We start from the raw sequence: 18,640 nt of genomic DNA on the forward strand, positions 1-18,640 counted from the left end.
CCCCATCTCAGCTGGACCAGAAACCCTTTGGACATCTACCAATTAGATGGATGAAGAGAAATATCTGAAAGCAAACACTTGGCTTGTAGGTCTCCTATGCTTGTTTTCACTGTATCTTCAGTGACATTGTTGGAAGCTTATTTAACTGAGATTAGGATGAACATTGGTTATTGATAGCACTCAGCAACTCAGACTTTTCCTCTATATGAAGGATACTTCTGCACCAACCAAATATATTTCAGAATGGATCAAGGATCGATGCTATCATTCAAAACTACCCATTGTTAAATTGCAGCAAGGAAACTTGGCCATCCCACATTTATTACCAGCATGGTATTAACATTTCAGGGGTACCCACCCTGTTAAGCTTTCAGAAGAGCTGTGAGCATGAGAGAATAGCAAATACAAGAGAAAAATAAGTAGAAAGGTTCTCCCCTGACCCCATTCTCAAGAAGCGTTACTTGCCCCTGCTTCCAAAACAAGAAATCAAAATAAACATTGGGAGGGAAACAGAAAGTACCATTTGTTAAAATCCAAAGACATTTTTCCTGCCTTTGGTCCCAATAAAGGTTGTCTTTGTCACTTGAGAACAGTCACAAGTTCTTCTGCCTTTTTTTTATTCATAGAGAACAAAATTTACAAAGTCTTTCGTACATTTTTTTCTTTCTTTTTTTCCTTTTTTTTTGTATTTTTGTCTGTTTGTTTTTTACTGACTTTGAAAATTGGGAATATTCAAAATACACTTTTTTTTAACCCCACTTCATTCTTTCATTATTTACAGATATGTACAAGAAAAATGTAAGAGTCTTTTTATTTTATTTTTAAATTTCCCCCCTGTTGTATTAAAAATCTCTGCTGGTCAATGACTCCCTTTATATGGATGTTCCATGGGAAGGTTCCAGGGCCTCTGGAATGATCCCGCCCGGCACAGACTGGAATGACATGGGAATGGGGGTCTTCACAGGGCTCTGGCGAAATAGTCCTCCGTTTGGCGATCTGTGTTTACACTGCATTGAGGGTATTGTGGCGGAGCTGCTCAGTGGCAGGGGCAGGTTGCTCACAGAAGCCCCAGAGAGTGTCCTGCTGCCCCCATGGCCTGTCTGTTCGGGTAAAAAAGAGGTGACAGAAAGTTGTGTGTTCTGATATTCACGGACAGGCTCCAGGGCCTGGCTGGATGACATGCCACCGATCTCCAAGGCTGAGATTTCGATGGAGGCGGGGGACAGTTGCTTGTGAGCTAAGTCTTCATCAATTAAACTGTTCATACGCCGATGGACTTGCTCTAGGTTGACTTCTTTATCCTGCAAGAAAGGGGGAACAAATAGATTAATCCCTTCCGAAAATGCTTGGTGGATCCCTCAGATGTAGAGGAGATTAAATGGGTATCTGATTCCCATTTAATTTGCTCTTCTATCTGAAGGTCTGATGTACTTGTGGGCTCTGGGTCTGGAGCAATATCTCTCAACCTCATAAAATTTAAGCTAGGTGACCTTCAACTCCCATAATTCCCTAGATGTTTGTGGTCCACCCATTGTAAAGTATTGAGATTGATGAATACTGTTCCAGACCACCAGCCATTTGTTTTTGTTACCTACTAGAAGTACAAAGATATGGTCATGCATTGAATGAATTAGTTTTGGTAAATCACAGATTGAAACTTATCTTGTTGATGGGGGTGGGGGTGGGTGAGAGGATCATTTAATCAGCTTGAGTCATCTTTTGTTCTAGAGTCTCAATTCACCATTGTACATTGATGCAGGGGCTAAAGATCCAGAATCTGGGCCCAATCAATTGTTTTCCTCCTCCAGTCTCCAGCAATAACATCCAAGTAAAGCTTAAGTCCTTAAATAATTGGATCTTCCATTGCTTACATGAATTAGTATGAGCCCTGCATCTAAGAAGGCTAGGAGAGAGTGGATGGATTGTGGCGATGAGACAATCATAATTTTAATGGAAGATCAGCAAGAAACAATAATTTAGAGATAGGGTGATCTACTACAAAGAACTTTTGTGTGCCTATCTCTGTTGGAGAGTTATAGGAACTGATTCATATTGAATACAATGGGTGAGAAAGAGCACTATAAAGTTTTATATAGATCCATAAGTGTGTATATGATATATAAGATATGTATTACCCATATTCATTTTGAATTAAAAATATGCAGTATAAAACTCAGCAGTCAGACTCTGCCTGTATATATCATATTGCGATATAATTAATTTATGCCCTGAGTTATAATTCTCCTTCTCAGCAAATACTCAAACTATATTTCCTTATTTTTCACCTCATCATTTATCTTCTTTTTGCTTGATTAATCTATATTGATTTGTTAACTATTTGAGGATAATGATAAGAAATCTATCTCACCCAACCAAGTACCATTGAAACCCTGAAAAGAAAGGTGTACAATTCTTGTTTGATTATTAATTGTACAACGTGAGCCCGTCCCCTCAAATTTGCTATTTCTTTATCATTTCCCAAAACATAAAGCAGTTCTAAGCAAGTATGTTAAAGCTTCCCCCCCCCCCCGCCTTTTAAACTTAATAATTATGGAGAGCTTTTGGACAGATTCTTTTTGACAACTGTACATTGTAAGCCAATTATATCTATCTGCAACAAACCTATTAAGAGTTGAAAGAGAGAGACACAGATGTCAACTTCTCCACTAAGGTTATTTTTTTTTAAAAAAAAGATGTTTGATTAGAAGTGTGAAGCTTCAAGATTATCAAGGCAATATGGGAAAAGGTCTTCTGTGGCTGATCTCGGCACCATTACATCTGACAAATTTCTGCTTTCTGTGTCATCCACCAGAAGTCATATCGGAAAAAGGTATTTACCATACTAGTATGAGAAATGGAGGACAGCTTGAGATGCCATCCTTTGGAATGATAAGTCGTTCTTTCATTTTCTCTAATGTGGCACTGAATATCAGTGTACAAATCACAGCATTAGCACTAAGGTCATAATTTTCATTGGCAATTATATACACCAGTTGATCCTATACAATACACCCTTTGTGAAGCTCTTAGGAGCATGTTTGAAGATTTGGTTTTAAAGGGGGTGGAAAACTTTTGTTTTTAGTGCCAAAATGGCTCCCCCCCCAAAAAATAAGATAATTTAATAACATCAGGACTATCATATTATAAATTGGTTCTTGACAGATGCAAAATTCAGAAGAGTATCAACACACCATTGCTGTATGGGGGTAGGATGCCTATAAATAAAAATGTCATTTTTGCCATTCAGAATGTAAATACTTTTGTTTTATCTATTCTCTTTCTTCCTGCTTCACCTTAAGCAATTACTAGCTCTGTTTTCTATCGAAGCTGATTAGAGGTTCAGCATTATCATTTCAACAAAATCTCTTCAAGAATGTAAGACAGATGGAATACAAGAGAAAGAGTTGCAGAATTTCAAGATCTAAAATACAGTAATATCCTGTCAATTCCAAAGCTACCCTGCTTTAAAGGTAAAGGTTCCCCTCGCACATATGTGCTAGTCGTTCCCAACTCTAGGGGGCAGTGCTCATCTCAATTTCAAAGCCAAAGAGCCAGCGCTGTCCAAAGACGTCTCTGTGGTCATGTGGCTGGCATGACTAAACACCAAAGGCACAAGGACCTTCCCACCAAAGGTGGTCCCTATTTTTCTACTTGCATTTTTACATGCTTTCGAACTGCTAGGTTGGCAGAATCTGGGACAAGTAATGGGAGTTCACTCTGTTGCGCGGCGCTAGGGATTCGACTGCCAAACTGCCAACCTTTCTGATCAACAAGCTCACAGTGTTAGGCACTGAGCCACCGCGTCCCTTTACCAAAGTCCACCTTGCTTTACCGAACAGGTAGAAGAATGTTATAATTCAGCTAAGGGAAAATAAATTTCCACTTTGCAAAGCAAAGAAATTATAAATTGGGATAACCATATCTCTATCTTTCTATAGGAAAATAAAGTGATACTCTTGAATTTGAAGAAATAGATCATGTTAATCAGAAAAAATCCAGTGATGGCTTGGATTCAGTAGAAATTGTTTCTAATCAAATCTAGGGTAGTTACATTTCCTGGATCCCTTTCAAGGCACAAAACTGTCCTTGCAATATAATCTCTTAGTCTTCAAAAGTTGCTTTTAGATTCCCTCTACAACCTTTGAACAAAATGAGATGAGAAAAGAATGATAGAGAAGTAAATACTATGAATTGCATGAATAGAAAAATTTTTGCTTTAAAAAAATTGTCATGGGAAAAATTGCAAATGTATGCAACAAAGGGTAAGTTAATGAAACCAGTTCTATGTGTTTGCCGTGATGAGTTTTCATCAAGTAACAGTTACCCCAAGGAGAAAACCTAACAGATCTGGGCACAGAACATAGTATGCCTTAAAGAGTTGCGTGACTTAAACACACCCACACAGATACTGATGCAAAGGAAAATGTTATGAAATGAATGGTCCAACTATTCAGAGGATGGTTGTGGTTAAAAGTATTCTTAAAAGTTGAGTTCCCACAAGCATGATTGGTTGAATTAAATTGTTTGGGGGTTTATAAATGCTTCCATTCCCTACCATCCAGTCAGAGCTGAAGAAGTATCTTGGATGAGAAGCGAAATGTCTTCAAAGAAAAACCGGAAAGTCCAGTTGCCTCTTGAAAAAAAAACCACCTCTGGGATATTTGGGGATTTGCATAACGTCCTGAACTGTAAACTGTGAACATGGGTTGGATTCATGCAACACAGTACATAGGGATGTGGTGGGACACTGTCAATGTATGGTATGAAGTCAGCGAAATGCCTCCAAGCCACTCAGTGGTCCCTGGATGAGAATGAGCATGAAGGTACTGAAGTGTCTTTGCACCAATTATTCATGCTTCTTTCTGCATCAAGAGGACTTGTGATGGTACATATCCAGGTGTAGGCTTCAAAAATTTCACACCGGTGGGTGTGGCCTAGTTAGCCTGGTTTTCCTTGAGCCTCCGGGAGAGCAAAACGGCCTCCGCATGCTCTGGAGGCCCTCTGGCGGCCATAAAGGGCCCGGAACTTCTGGTAGATCCTGAACTTCTGGTAGGCTCATTTTTTGCCCTCCCTGTGCCCTGCACTTGCCTGCATCCAAATTGGGTTGTGTGGGGACTCCTGGGAGGGGTGGGGTCAGGTGGGTGGGGACAGCCAGGAGTTGGATTTGGGGGGTTCTCCCAACTGCACAGAATCTTAGCTAGAGGTTCTCCCGAACTCCTGCGGACCCCCACCAGCCCATCCCTGCAATATTACTACACATAGCGCTGTGTTAAATCACAGTTCTGAAACTTGATTTAAGTGACATTAATGAGTTCAGTTCTTGGAAAGATTTAAAATAAGAAGTTCAGAATAATTTAGCATTATATATCCTTATGCTACTGAAAAAAGGAAAAAAAACCCTCTAAATATTGATACTGATCCTCGCCAATGAGGATCTACTAACCTAAAATCAACTAAGTTGAGCACAGCTGGGCATTGACCACATTACATGCTTAATTTTTCAGGAACTGGGATCATTAATCAGCATCATGAGAAAAGCTAACTTTGGCCTGATGAGGTTTTCTCTGATGCAGAGAAATCAATGGCTTCTTCATGTTTAATGAAGTATTGAGGGCTATCAGAGATCAGATTTGGACTTGCTACAAGTTCATCTCATGTGCTGCCTAGAACCTCATGAGAGATGTAGAAAAATCTCAATTTGGTTCCCTGTAATCTAATATAGGGACCATCCTGTGGCTGCGGGTGTTTTGATTTGCTATTTGGAAGCTAATCCAATGGCAACCTTTCAGGGGAGGGTTAGATGGAGCCTTTCTGTATGCACATAAATGGTTTTCACAGAGAATTAAGCTACTGTTTTGTGAAAGTGATAGTTTGGCAACTGATATAAATATACATCAATCATGTGGATTTCTCTATAAATAATCTAATTACAGAAATATTTAGCAATATGTTTATTGGTGGAATTGTTATTTTGATGTATTTATGTGTTCTGTGGCTCATTTAGGGTGAGATTTATATATATTCGAAAAGCACGTAAAAATGCAAGTAGAAAAATAGGGACCACCTTTGCTGGGAAGGTTCCGTGTCCCTTCAGCATTTAGTCATGCCGGCCACATGACCACGGAGATGTCTTCGGACATATATATCCAGAACTTAAAATGTATTACCCAGTTAGCTTTTAAATTAAATATATTTTAAGTTGCAATCTGTCTCTACTTTTATAACTACACTTGAAACTCGTATTTTTAGGAATGTATGTATGTATGTATATGTGTATGTACACACACACACACACACACAAATTATCTATCTATCTATCTATCTATCTATCTATCTATCATCTATCTAAAATGTGTTTGTTTGTGTCTGATTGTTTAGTATGTATGTCTGTATACATTAGTATGTATGTATTTTAATTCTGTATCCAACTTTTTGTTAAATTAAAAGAGACTGCTTTGCTTTATAATTGTATCTACATTGAAGAGAGTTGCAAGTAACCTCTTTAAAGTTGCTTTAAGGGCTTTTTTTGTGCCACTTTTTTAAATTAACAAACATGTAGAGGTACACCACATTTACACAATACAATACAAACAGGAGCTTCCTGTTCTTTCTAATAGCAATTATCAATCAATTCTGCTCACCTTATAGTATTTCCCCTTCTATTGTATTTCATTCGGATTTCACCATTCTTAACCCTCTTATTTTACTCAAAACTATTATTTTTTGAGTTTTGTTATATTCCTTCATCGATTCTTGTTTCTTTCCTCCATCCACCTATACCATTTATCCCATATCTGGTAGAATTCTGATTCTTCTTTTCCCTGGATTTCTTTAGTCAGTTTGTCCATTTCAGCACAATCCATAACCTTTCTTATTATTTCATCTTCGCTTGGAGTTAATTTGTTTTTCCATTTCTGGGCAAAGGCAATCCTTGCCGCCGTGATTATATGTACTATTAAATACTGGATTTCTTTTTTGTATTTCGCAGACATTATTCCTAATAAAAAAATTTAAGGTTTCCATTCTATTTTAACCCCTGTTATTGCCTCCAGCCTTTTTGTGCCACTTTTAAACTTTCCCTGTTGTCCCTTATCCCCCTTTTCCCTTTTTTTTTGAAATTTTGTACCTTAACTTTTCCTCTTTGAAAAGAAAGAAGGAAGGAAGGAGGGAAGGAAGGAAGGAGGGAGGGAAGGAATGAAGGAAGGAGAAGGAAGGGGAGGGAGGGAAGGAAGAGGAAGAAAGGGGAAGGGAGGGAGGGGAGGAAGGAAGGGGAAGGACAAGGAAAGGAGGCAGGGAAGGAAGGAAGGGGAAGGAACGGAAAGGGAGGGAGGGGAGGAAGGAAGGAAGGAAGGAAGGAAGGAAGGAAGGAAGGAAGGAAGGAAGGAAGGAAGGAAGGAAGGATGGATGAATCCTGGTTGGCTACTCTGGGACTTTCTGCTCCATTTTAAATTGCGAACAATCTCACAAACAATGGTGTGCAACTGCCATACAGGGTGTCTAGCAACTTTCATCCACAAAGATAAGACACAATTGTGCACTCCTTAAAGATTTTTTCAACGCTCTGCCAAGGTTATGTGACATGCAAGTTCTTAACTGCTCCCACTTGTTTTTAAAATGTAAATGTCTGACATGTTCTTTGTGGACTTTTAAAGAACGTGGCTCTCTGAAGGTCAGCCCACATCTAAAATGGATGGCCTAAAAGTGACTCATTTAGCAATTCTGCATCCGCTGCCTTTGTCACTATCAATTTGTTTTTACATTTGCAATGCTGTAATTCCAGTTCTTGTCAACATCTGACAGAGGGGAAAAAGGCTTTGCTATAATAATCAACCCACTGATGGGATGAAATGGAAATAATATATATATTTATTTGCCATTTTTAAGAGTCCCCACTACGCGCTATTAAGCCAGCTAGATAAAGTGGTTAAGCAATTGGTTTTTAATGTACATTAATTTACATCCTCATTAGTCAAGGTTTCAATACTGAATAAGGTATAATCATAATGCATATATGAATGGGAAAAATAAGACTCAATTATGCGCATTAATTTAGATCTGACAACTGACTTAGTCAAACACCACTTAATGCTACATAATATAAATGTTGCCAACTGCATTTCAAATACAGTTTGCAGGGTTTGGTTGAGTTTTTATTTTATCTGTTGCAAAAAAAAAAAAAAAAGACTTCAAAGTCTACCTTAATCTCTCTTCTCCATACAGCTACTTGGAGAAGATCAAGAAGTTATATGAAGTCCCTGCTGATAAAAAATATATGAAATATTTTGCTTTGAAATTTGCAATCCCTTTATTGACTTGGGTATGTATTTCTTTGATATTCCTCTTTTTGGGATATGCAACAGTTTAAAATAATAAAACACTGTGATGTTTTTGAAGCACGAGATTGCTAAGCAAGCTGAGAGAAAGCAACAGGGGGAAAATGATTTACCCTCTACAATTTAATTACTCCATTATAAAGGATCAACCAGTGTCTCTTTATTACTGCAGCTACTACATCTAGCATCTTGCAAGCCCTTATAGCAAACTTAATGCACTGATATGTGCACGGGAAGGTGCAATTTATGGACAGCCCCTCAAAGACCAAAACATATGCCCTGTTTCCAGTGGTGGGTTTCAAAAAATTTTGGAACCTCTTCTGTAGGTGTGGCCTGCTTTCCGGATCCACTGGTGGAACCTTTTCTAACCGGTTCGGTAGATTTGACGAACCGGTTCTACCAGTTACCATAGGAACCCACCTCTGCCTGTTTCCCCAAAAATAAGCCTCCCCCTTGAAAATATTGCAACACAGGAGGAGCCACAGGAGGAGCCACGCTCGCCGCCTCCTGCATCTCAAGAAATACTAAGACCTCCCTGAAAATAAGGCCAAGCGCTTATTTTGGGGGTCAAAAGAAAATAAGACCCCGTCTTATTTTCGGGGAAACACGAGTATTAGAAATATTGTTGTATGTAAGCAAGCACATGGCATTCTTGTTCATAAAAAATAGGAAAAGATATGCAGCTGAGTGGCCCTTTGTTCTCCGGACCAATACTTTTAGCACATTGTATTTCACGGAAGTGGCATTCTTTCATTCTCTCCTCTACTTCTTTTACTAAGGGTCACTAGCATTTGACCTCTAGTTTGGTCTTTCACTGCAAACAGTGTGCTGTGTGTTACCATTTGTAGCAAAGAAGCATTCAGAAAGCATTTTGCTTCATAGACAGAGTTTCGTGCCCCCTTTTTTCCCTGGGGTGATCCTATCTCTAAACCCATCACCTTTTGGAAAAGCTGGTCATTATTAAACTGTGGGCAGGAAAGAACTCTAAAGTTACTATATGATCCCATTTTTGAACTGCACTCTTCATGACAGGATGAAATAGTAAGAAGGCAGCTCAATTTGTCCTTTTTGTTGGTTGATACAAAGGACGCTTGGTGTGCACTTGGCATATAGTCAGTTTAAATATCTGCATGAAATGATCCTATACTGAGAAGTTCCCAATCCAGAAAAGTAATGAATCTTTCTGAGTGAACCGACATTTGTATCAAAGTTTTAAAAAAGAAAAAGGAAGAGCTCTCTGTTAACTTCAATTTCTAACTTCACACCCAGTTTCTGAACAAGATCAGATTAAAGCATTGGTCAGCTTTAATGATCGTTATCATCAGTGGTGGGATTAAAAAAAAATTACTACCAGTTCTGTGGGCGTGGCTTGGTGGGCGTGACATAGCTTGGTGGGCGTGGAAGGGAAGGATACTGCAAAATCCCCATTTCCTCCCGATCAGGACTCAGGAGGCAGAGAATAGATGTGGGAGGGGCCAGCCAGAGGTGGTATTTAAACTACTCAAAATTTCTTCTACAGGTTCTCCAGAACTGGTCAGAACCTCTGGTTATCATGTGTCTTCATTGGCTTTGTTTATCAGAAATAATATTTTTCCTGATATCTACCTTGAATGTAACAGCATGTTATATATATTTAAGTAGACTTAAGGATATGAAAATATGATGTGCATCACACAAACACATGTATATTAGAGTAGGGATTAGAATTTGCCCAAGAATGCTGAAATCTTGCGTGATTTATGCATTTTCTTAATGTTCTTTATATATTGTACAGTATTCATTCAAGGCTCTGTGGAGGACAGTGAAACACAATTTCCAGGTGCCTAGATCATAATTGGGTTACTAGTTCTTCAGTTAAAAAGGTGGGCAGGGATTCAGCATTCATATATTTAAGGCAAGATTCATGAGTGATGGCAGGGCACAGGCTCTGTAGGCAGAAAAATGAAGCTTTAGTTCCTGTTCAGGAGCTCATGGGAATGAGATGCTGGAGATACCACAAACTGAACTGAAGAGCTTTTCCTAACCTTGAACTCTCCAGAGGTACTACAACAGCTTGTATGCTGGCTGAGAAGTCTATGGCTTCCCAGGCTGAAATATCTGGAGGACCCCAAGTTGAGGAAAGCTGCAGTAGATCATGGGGAGATGAATCAATGGTCTGGTTGAGAACAATGAGAGGAGAAGAACAAAAGGAAGATAGATGAATGATAATATTATCCTTGGGGATGCCAGATCATAATGATCTGTTTTGATTGGCATGCCCAGATCTCCAAGAAAGATCTGCTTGAAAATGGCAGAGCTGAATGCTGAGGACATCTCTGTTCCACAATGGTAGGTGAGCATTCACTGCAGGCATGGAAATGGCAGACGGGGTGGATCCTGGAATGACTGCAAGCATTGGATTAGCTTACATGTGATCACAGAAATGCTCACCATGGTCCTGAGACCCAGCCTCACCTCACGGGGAATCTCCATGGGAGGGAAAAACAAGGGGGAAGGAAGAAAGGGTCAAATAGTGTGGCTTTCTCATTTCCCCCCCTCTTGCTCTTCAGCCAGTATCTAGCTCTATCTGTGTAAATTTTGGTAAGACCTAAGTTACGGAATCCTCTTTATGTATTATTATAATGTACCCAGATGTTAAAACGAAGAGGAAAAACCTACAATACAACCACCTGACTTTTCTTTCACAACAAACACACAACAGAACTGGAGGTGGGGGGGGGGGAATGGTCATAAAAATGTAGAGGGAAAAATAGGTAAATTAAAAAAAAAAGTTAAGGGATGTCAAAAAATAATTGTTGACCACTTCTCCCACTATCTTTGTAACTATACCCAGCCCCACTGAGATTAGCCTGATAACCTGCAGGATAATATGTCCAAGAACAGATACAACGTGAAGTTGCAACTTTTGTTGTTTTAATTTTAGCTTTATTTCACTAATCTGTTGACAACCAAACATAAAGATCTCAGCTCTGCTAATTCTACTTGCATTCATGGGCAAATGGAACTATCTATTCCACATGCACATCTGTTTGTTTTTCACAACAAAACGTTGTGAAACTAGATGCTAAAAGCTCATACGACTTGTCTGCAAAGCATGGCCCTGACTGCTCCGTTGTTTTAATGGGGGGGGGGGAGGGAAAGGCTGCACAGATGTTGATGACAAATGTAGCATTATAAGCTGATACATTAGATTAAAATGCCTTTGACAGTTGAGCTGTTGCGTGGCAAGCAAGTCATTTGCTGCAGTGCTCCTGGCACCCTGGCAAATAGCATGAGCATCGATGGGTCCTGTATATCCCTCAACTGGGAAGTAGCAGCTGTTCTAACTCTCTGGAAGGAAACATCAGTTCTTAATAAAAGAGATGGTTTAGATGCCTTCACATCTCTGAGGCAACCAGAGATATGAAACTGTTGATGCACATAGTTGCTGCATTTGTGTGTGTGTGTATTTGTGTGTGTGTGTAAGATGCTTTCATGATAGGTTGATCATTACTGCTTGAAATATTTGCAAGGGAATCCTTTGATGGTAGAAAAATTCATGTGTGCTCTATCAGATGCTTGCAAGCTATTCATTCGGTATATTTTTTTTAAAAAGAACCCCCTCTTTTTCAAGAAACATATCAGAAAGAAGAAAGGGAGATGGTTCAAGCTGTCAATATGTCAGAATTAATTATTGTGGTATTAATGGATGGAATGAACAATCATACCTCGGCCCACATCATGGACAACAGAATAGTACAGTGTCAAAAACACATTCTCTGTATCTACTCCCCCCTCCCAGTAGTATTTTCCTCCACAAAGAAAACTGCACTGCAAGAAGAACTCATAAAACTATCCTTGATCTCCACATCCTTCTTTGTAGTTGTCTCCCTCCCTTCACCTGATCACCTATGAATCACAGAGTAGGCATCTTGCAATTCCTTCACCTCTGTGTGGGATAGGAACAACCTGAAGTGCTTGTGTGAGTCATTTTCCTTCCCTGGTTTTCTGTAGTTACCTTTCAATAATTGAAACAGAGTCATTGTGGGCAGTAAATCCTCTCTTTTTTATTCCCCATTCCAGAGCAGAGAAACTGCTCAAGGGTCCTACGGGTCATATGCAGTGGGTCGAAGTAAAATTCTGCACAGGCCTCACTGCTTATCTAGTAATAGCACTTAAACTTATCATATTTTTTGGACTATGAGACGCACCAGTGTATAAGACACACCAAGATTTTGAAGAGGTAAGTAAGAAAAAAAAGTTTTTGTCCTCCCTGGCCCCCAGGAGCACTCTGCAGGCTTCAGCAGGGCTGGGGAAAGGCAAAAATGCCCCTGTTTTTCACCAAAGCGGGGACATTTTTTCCTCCCCCCCCCCAGCCCTGCTGAAGCCTGCTGAGTGCTTCTGGGGGGGTGGGGGAAGGCAAAAACACCCTGCTTTGGTGGAAAATAGCCTGTTTTTTGCCCATTTTTCACAAAAATGGGGTGTGGGTTTGGGAGGCCAAAATGGCTATATTCGGTGTAAAACATGCACAAACATTTCCACACTCTTTTAGGGCGGGGGGATAAAAGATATGTCTTATACTCCGAAAAATACGGTATTTACCACTTTACAGTGCTTTACAGCCCTTTCTAAGTAGTTTACAGAGTCAGCCTCTTGCCCCCAACAATGTGGGTCCTCATTTTATCCACCTCAGAAGGATGGAAGGCTGAGTCAACCTTGAGCCTGGTGAGATTTGACCTGCCAAACTACTGGCAGCCAGTGATCAGCAGAAGTAGCCTGCAGTACTGCACTCTAACCACTGTGCCACCACAGCTCTCCAACACATGGACTGTCTTCATTGGTAAGTCATTAACTATACATGGTCGTACATTTAGCTGTACATGCTTGTACATGTAACATGCTTGGGAAATACAAAAGAGTCAGTATGTGGCTATTTCCTTCCCCTGAACCCTGGGAGCAACTCTTCGGAATCCATGACACCACTGGACAGCATTATTACACTTGTTAGATTAACAGATTGGATACAGGTCCTAGCTAAAGTGGAATAGCTTAGACCAGTGATGGCGAACCTTTTCAGCACCAGGTCACGTCCCGAAAGAGGATTTGTCCAGGGGGCATGCGCCTGATGGAAAATACACTTCTGGTTTCCGGAGGGGGCATGCATACCAGTCAGCTAGACTTCCGGTTACTGGCGTGTATGTGAGCGCGATGATCAGCTGGCCGGCACGCATGTTCATGCCGGGAAATGAAAAACCAGCTCTTCCAGTTTCCTGAATTGCCACATACACAAGGGCCACCTGATTGTTGCGTGTGCACATGCACCAGAAACCCGGAAAACAAATGGGCTATGCCAGGCGACATGGCTGCCACTTTGGACACGCGTGCCATAGGTTCACCATCACGGGCTTAAGCTAATTGTCCTGGGACCAGACAGAGGAGCACCTTGCTGAACATTTTGCCCCAGTGCTTTGTCATAAACACATGCATGCAAGAGGAAAAGGGTGTCTGTGTGTCCTGGTTTGAGTACACCACCCTAACCTGGAGCATGGACCATTTGGTTTAAGAAAAATGAGGGTTTCACATGGAATTCCATTTTTGGAGGGGGAGAAAAAACCCGGATAAGTTGTTTCTGTGCTTCTAAAGCTCTCGGACTTTCATGCTGAAGGAAGGGGCCAAAGGCAGGGCAGCTGAGCTACTCTCTTACCCCTAAAGATGGTCTCTCCATGGCAAGGTTGAGGCACAATGGTGAGGCAATGCGGGAATGTTTGTGGTGCTGTTGCCTCCCAGGTTGTATCTGCTCTATAAATAAATACAGGACTTTAGTTGTCAGAGCTGACATTTTGGCACCTTCCATAAAGACACAAACATACGGGATTTCAAAGGGGGGAAAAAAGAAGAAAACAGGCATTATTTAATTTAAAAAAATAACCAACAAGACCACCCTGTATTTCAATGTCCACATCTCCACCGAGCGGACCTAATACTTCCATGCCTCCATTTTGACCTCTTTTCTCTTTCTCCCCCATTGTCCATGTTTTATACTCCCTACCCGTAGCCGTGGTAAGAATAAACGTTATGGACCTCTTTCGGTGTTTCTTGATGACAACGGTTGCTGCTCCACCACAACTCAAGGGCGGCCACCAGGCAGGCCAGGAGTAGGCCGATGGCTAAGATGCAGAAGACCCCTGCAAAGCTGTGCAGCTTCAAGGCTTTCCCATCTGTCTGAGCGTTGGTGTGGCTGTTCAGGTCACAGCGTCCCATCCGTGGCCACCATTTCTCCTTGAAGACATCCAAGTACCCGGCTTCTTGTAGTTCTAGAATCCTGCAGAAGTTAGATCAGAAGAAACCAGAAGCTGAGAATGCCTACGCAGAGCAAGGTGTAACAGAAAAAGTAGACATTGAAAGTCGGCATGAATTGTAAACTGGTTTTTCTTGCGTGGTTAATGTAAGATAAAATTAGTACTAACACCATTGAATTTGGAGAGTTGGATGTAGGCATCTTAACTTTGGGTTGGGTTAAAAAATATGTTACCATCATTGATGGTGGTAGAGGCACTACTGACAAATAGGTGGCTCTGAAGAACTGTGTAGCCAAGACACACTTTTTTGACTTTGACTCTTGAAAACTATTCATGACCTCTGCCCATTTCAGAAGCAAATCCCACAGAAGAGTGCGCAAATACTACTGGTTCTTAGAACTTCTGGCAGTACACCATGACACATCTATGATCATAAATGTCAACAAAGCAAGGGGTGTCCCTCCTCTAAGCAGGAGTTCCTGTTTACATGCAATTATTTTTAATTTTAATTTGCTAGAGCAATGAAGTCCTGGTTTTCTTTCAGCACATGATGAAAGTTGATACCCCATTCTTTGGTTGCACATGAAGGGATGCAGTTTCCTTAGGCGGGACAGAAGAACAGCTCTAGGGTGGATTCTTTTGTGACAGGGTGATGCAGGATCACCCATAAGTAGCGCAAGATTACCAATTGTCAGGCCTGGAAGCCATCGTTTGCATTGGGCCTTCAGGCCTGCCACATTTATTGCTGCGGGAAAATGGGAGGGGGGATTATATGGAGTATGGGTGATATATAGTCTAAATAACATTCCTTTCTCAGGGAGTCAAGGACATCTTGCCCTGTACCTGGAGTGGTGTGACTGGGAGGCATCTCCAGTTGGGATGGGGCCTGATTGGGCCATGTGATGGACATGTGGGTGCTGGGCAGGAAATTGAGCTTTCTTTTGGGTGGGGAAAAGCTGGGAGCTTTCAGATTCGGGTTTTCCCAGATGTGCCAATATGACATCTCTAATAAAGTGGAACTTTGAGGAAACTCAAGCCTCAGAGTCTTCTTTCGTTGGGGGTGTTACCTGGAATCCTGACACCAATAGCTCTGCAAGATGTGGGGACATATTTGGAGATTTTTTTAATAGAATTGTATGCCATGTTATTTATGGATATAATAACCCATTTTACACCAAATGACTCACAGATGCAATTTTGATAAACATTTTTTACAAACTTTTGTGAGCCATGATGTTTGCACAGGCGGAGTGGTGCTGAAGCAAACAATGCATTTCAGAATTCTCTATACCACTGACCAAGAGTAGACCATGCATGACTGTTATTCTTAGGCATGTACCTATGAGCTATTTAGGTAGAGCAGATAGGTTTTTGGGCATCCTGTAAAACACTTTTATTTTTCACAATGTCATTAACTGTGACATTGTACTGCGCTAGTTCACTGGACTAGAAGTCCTATCCAGAACAAGGGCTGAATCCAATCCAACCCCTCCCAATCAAAAAGAGAGAGGAAAAAAGTATTTGTAAAGCCAAAACATTTAACCATAATGTGCAAATCAATTATGCTTACTCCAATATCCTGTTGAGCGAGTCAACCCAACTTTGTTATCATGCAATTACTATGATAACAAAAAATTCAATCCTTGTTTTTGCTCTTTATTATTTATCTTAATTAATTATCAAACTATTTTCTAATACTGTATTGCGTAGCAATTGCAATGGGATCCGGAACCCCACTGCCTTCCATCTACCCCTCAATAGGGAGAGGTTGTGGTTGAATAAACACTGTCTCTCCTGCCTCCCTTAAGTCATCTACATTGCTAAATTGGAGGGACTCTGAAGAAAGTATGACAACCCAAGTTCACCTACAAAGACTTCAGGAGGATAAGGAATCATGTTGACCCATTTGGTCTTCTGTTACCTTTGCGAGAAAAGATCCCTGTATGGGCTGCCATGTTGGAGAGCCAGTCCGTACCCTTTGCTACTGATGCTATTTCCAATCACAGTCACAGAGCACTCATCATCTGTCAAGGCTGCATATTCTATCACAGCCACATCCCACAAGAATGCGTAGCTGCCTTTCTTGGCCTGCAAAAAAAGATGTAGAAAATAATTTTGAAACATAAATCATGTATGCTCAAGCCTGCCCTTTCAGAACTGATCCAGAGGTGGGTTCCTACCGCTTCGGACCAGTTCGGTTGAGTAGGTAGTAGCTTGGCCTGCCACACCCCTGAACAGTTTTTTTGGGTGGCACATTGTTCTTGCATGCGCAGAAGCAATTTATTAGTACTGCGCATGTGCATATAGTGCGCATCAAGCACGCATGCGTAGCACATCTCTGAGTGAACCGGCAGTAGCAGCAGCTGGAACCCATCCCTGAACTGATCCACATGAGTTTCATGTGGTGGATGTGTAAGAAAGCAAGGAATTACTGGGTTCATAATTGGTTAAGATGATAACTGAGGAACATAATTGAGTTTAAACCAGAAATATGTCTTTTAGGTATGCTGTCGGAAAGTTATGACAAAGCAACCAGATACTTAATGTTACATATATTGACAGCAGCAAGAATCATATGTGCTAAATATTGGGAAAATGTGAACACCCCACCGGATGATGATATTAGGAAAATTTGGGATTGTGCTGAAATAGATAGATTAACCTTAAAAATTAAAGATAAAAAAGACTCAAAATATTATAGGATATGGAATAAATATTATGGATGGATAGAGACAAGAGGTAGAAATAAGAGAGAAGGTGACAAATGTCAATAACTGTTAGTATGGAAAATAAAGAAATTATAGAATTATGGATATAAATATGGAAAAATTGTAAATAGGCTAATATAAGCTTTAGTTAAAGCTCATTTTCTTTTCCCTTTTTTCCCATTGGTTGTATTATTATAATTGCTGTAAATATATTACTGTTATAGTTATCTTGTTAAGTATTTTAAGATTTGCTATTGATTTTTCTTTGGCTTTCCTTTATTTGTAATTGTTATCCTGACATGGCACTGTCTTTTCAATAATATCTATCTATCTATCTATCTATCTATCTATCTATCTATCTATCTATCTATCTATCTATCAATCAATCAATCATCAACTGATCCACATGAGTTTCCACCCAAAAGGTCTCCAGTTCTTGAGTTTTCCTCAAGTTCTTGGACACAGCTGGTCAGACTCCAATGCTCAAAAATCTTTTCCTCCTCCTGTCCTGAGAAATCTTCCTCCAAGTTAAGTTACATGTAAGGTTTTGGATGTATTTTCTAAACTCTAGGAAGAGTTCTAAACCTCATGCTTTCCTTCCTCTTTCTTCTGAAGCTGATTGCCCCAGTCTGATTGGCAAAGGAAGATATTTAACCTCTTTTAGATGGTTCTTTTTATTTTAAGGACTGAATATGTCTAGTCTTGCCAATCCTAATCTTATGATGCAGTGCAGCACAATGCAACATTCCCAGCTGATAGGTGGAAGAATAGAGCAAGGATTCTCCCTGGCTAAGCAAATGGAAGATTTATTCAGATTACATAAACTGTTCCTAAACATCTGCCAGCATCCCAAAGAGACCAGATGGGAAACCTGACAAAATGAGTTAATTCTACTTTATTGCAAGGCTACATTAACAGAATCTTCCAAGTCTGAAAGTACAAATCTCCCACCATCTCTTTTTACCAGTGCCTAGTAAGGTAGGCTGGATCCTTTCTATTATTCTTTCTCTGTTCCTTTATGCAGCTGTGGGCTCACCCTCTCTTAACTGACTATGCCCTAGCAACATTTCCAAGATCATTCTCAAATTCCATTACAGCTTCATAGAAGCTCTTCCTAAATGCTGGCTTAGAAACTTTGTAAAGTTTAATTATTTATCATAATTATTATTACTGTATTTTTCGGACTATAAGATCCACTCCACCCTCCATAAAAGAGGGTGGAAATTTGAGTGCGTCTTATACACCGAATGTAGCCCTGCCCACCCGCCAGCCCCCACCCTTTGGTCTCTGCCTCCCATCAACTTGCCTCCTTGCAGCAAAC

At 40.4% G+C, this 18,640-nt stretch overlaps 1 protein-coding gene across 7 annotated transcripts in view; it reads right to left on the reverse strand.

Moving 5' to 3' along the window:
* Positions 1–604: 604 nt before the first annotated feature.
* GRID1 (glutamate ionotropic receptor delta type subunit 1) overlaps positions 605–18,640 on the reverse strand; it is a 763,397-nt gene continuing 745,361 nt past the window's right edge. For 2 of the 7 annotated variants that reach the window (XM_087702059.1, XM_087702058.1), the window contains exons 14-18: positions 16,533–16,699; positions 14,394–14,634; positions 14,017–14,106; positions 10,764–10,799; positions 605–1,301 (exon numbers count right to left, since the gene is read on the reverse strand). In XM_087702059.1, coding sequence (XP_087558185.1) covers positions 873–1,301; positions 10,764–10,799; positions 14,017–14,106; positions 14,394–14,634; positions 16,533–16,699 — 963 coding nt within the window. In that variant the 3' untranslated portion in view covers positions 605–872. Of the gene's footprint in view, positions 1,302–10,763; positions 10,800–14,016; positions 14,112–14,361; positions 14,635–16,532; positions 16,700–18,640 lie in introns of all 7 variants that reach the window. The other 5 variants (XM_087702064.1, XM_087702060.1, XM_087702063.1 and 2 more) reach the window with 5 other exon arrangements.

This window comes from Thamnophis sirtalis, unplaced genomic scaffold, assembly GCF_051295495.1.
Source record: "Thamnophis sirtalis isolate CommonGarterSnake01/CBP01778 unplaced genomic scaffold, rThaSir2_p1.2 scaffold_15, whole genome shotgun sequence".
Classification (NCBI taxonomy): Eukaryota; Metazoa; Chordata; class Lepidosauria; order Squamata; family Natricidae; genus Thamnophis; species Thamnophis sirtalis.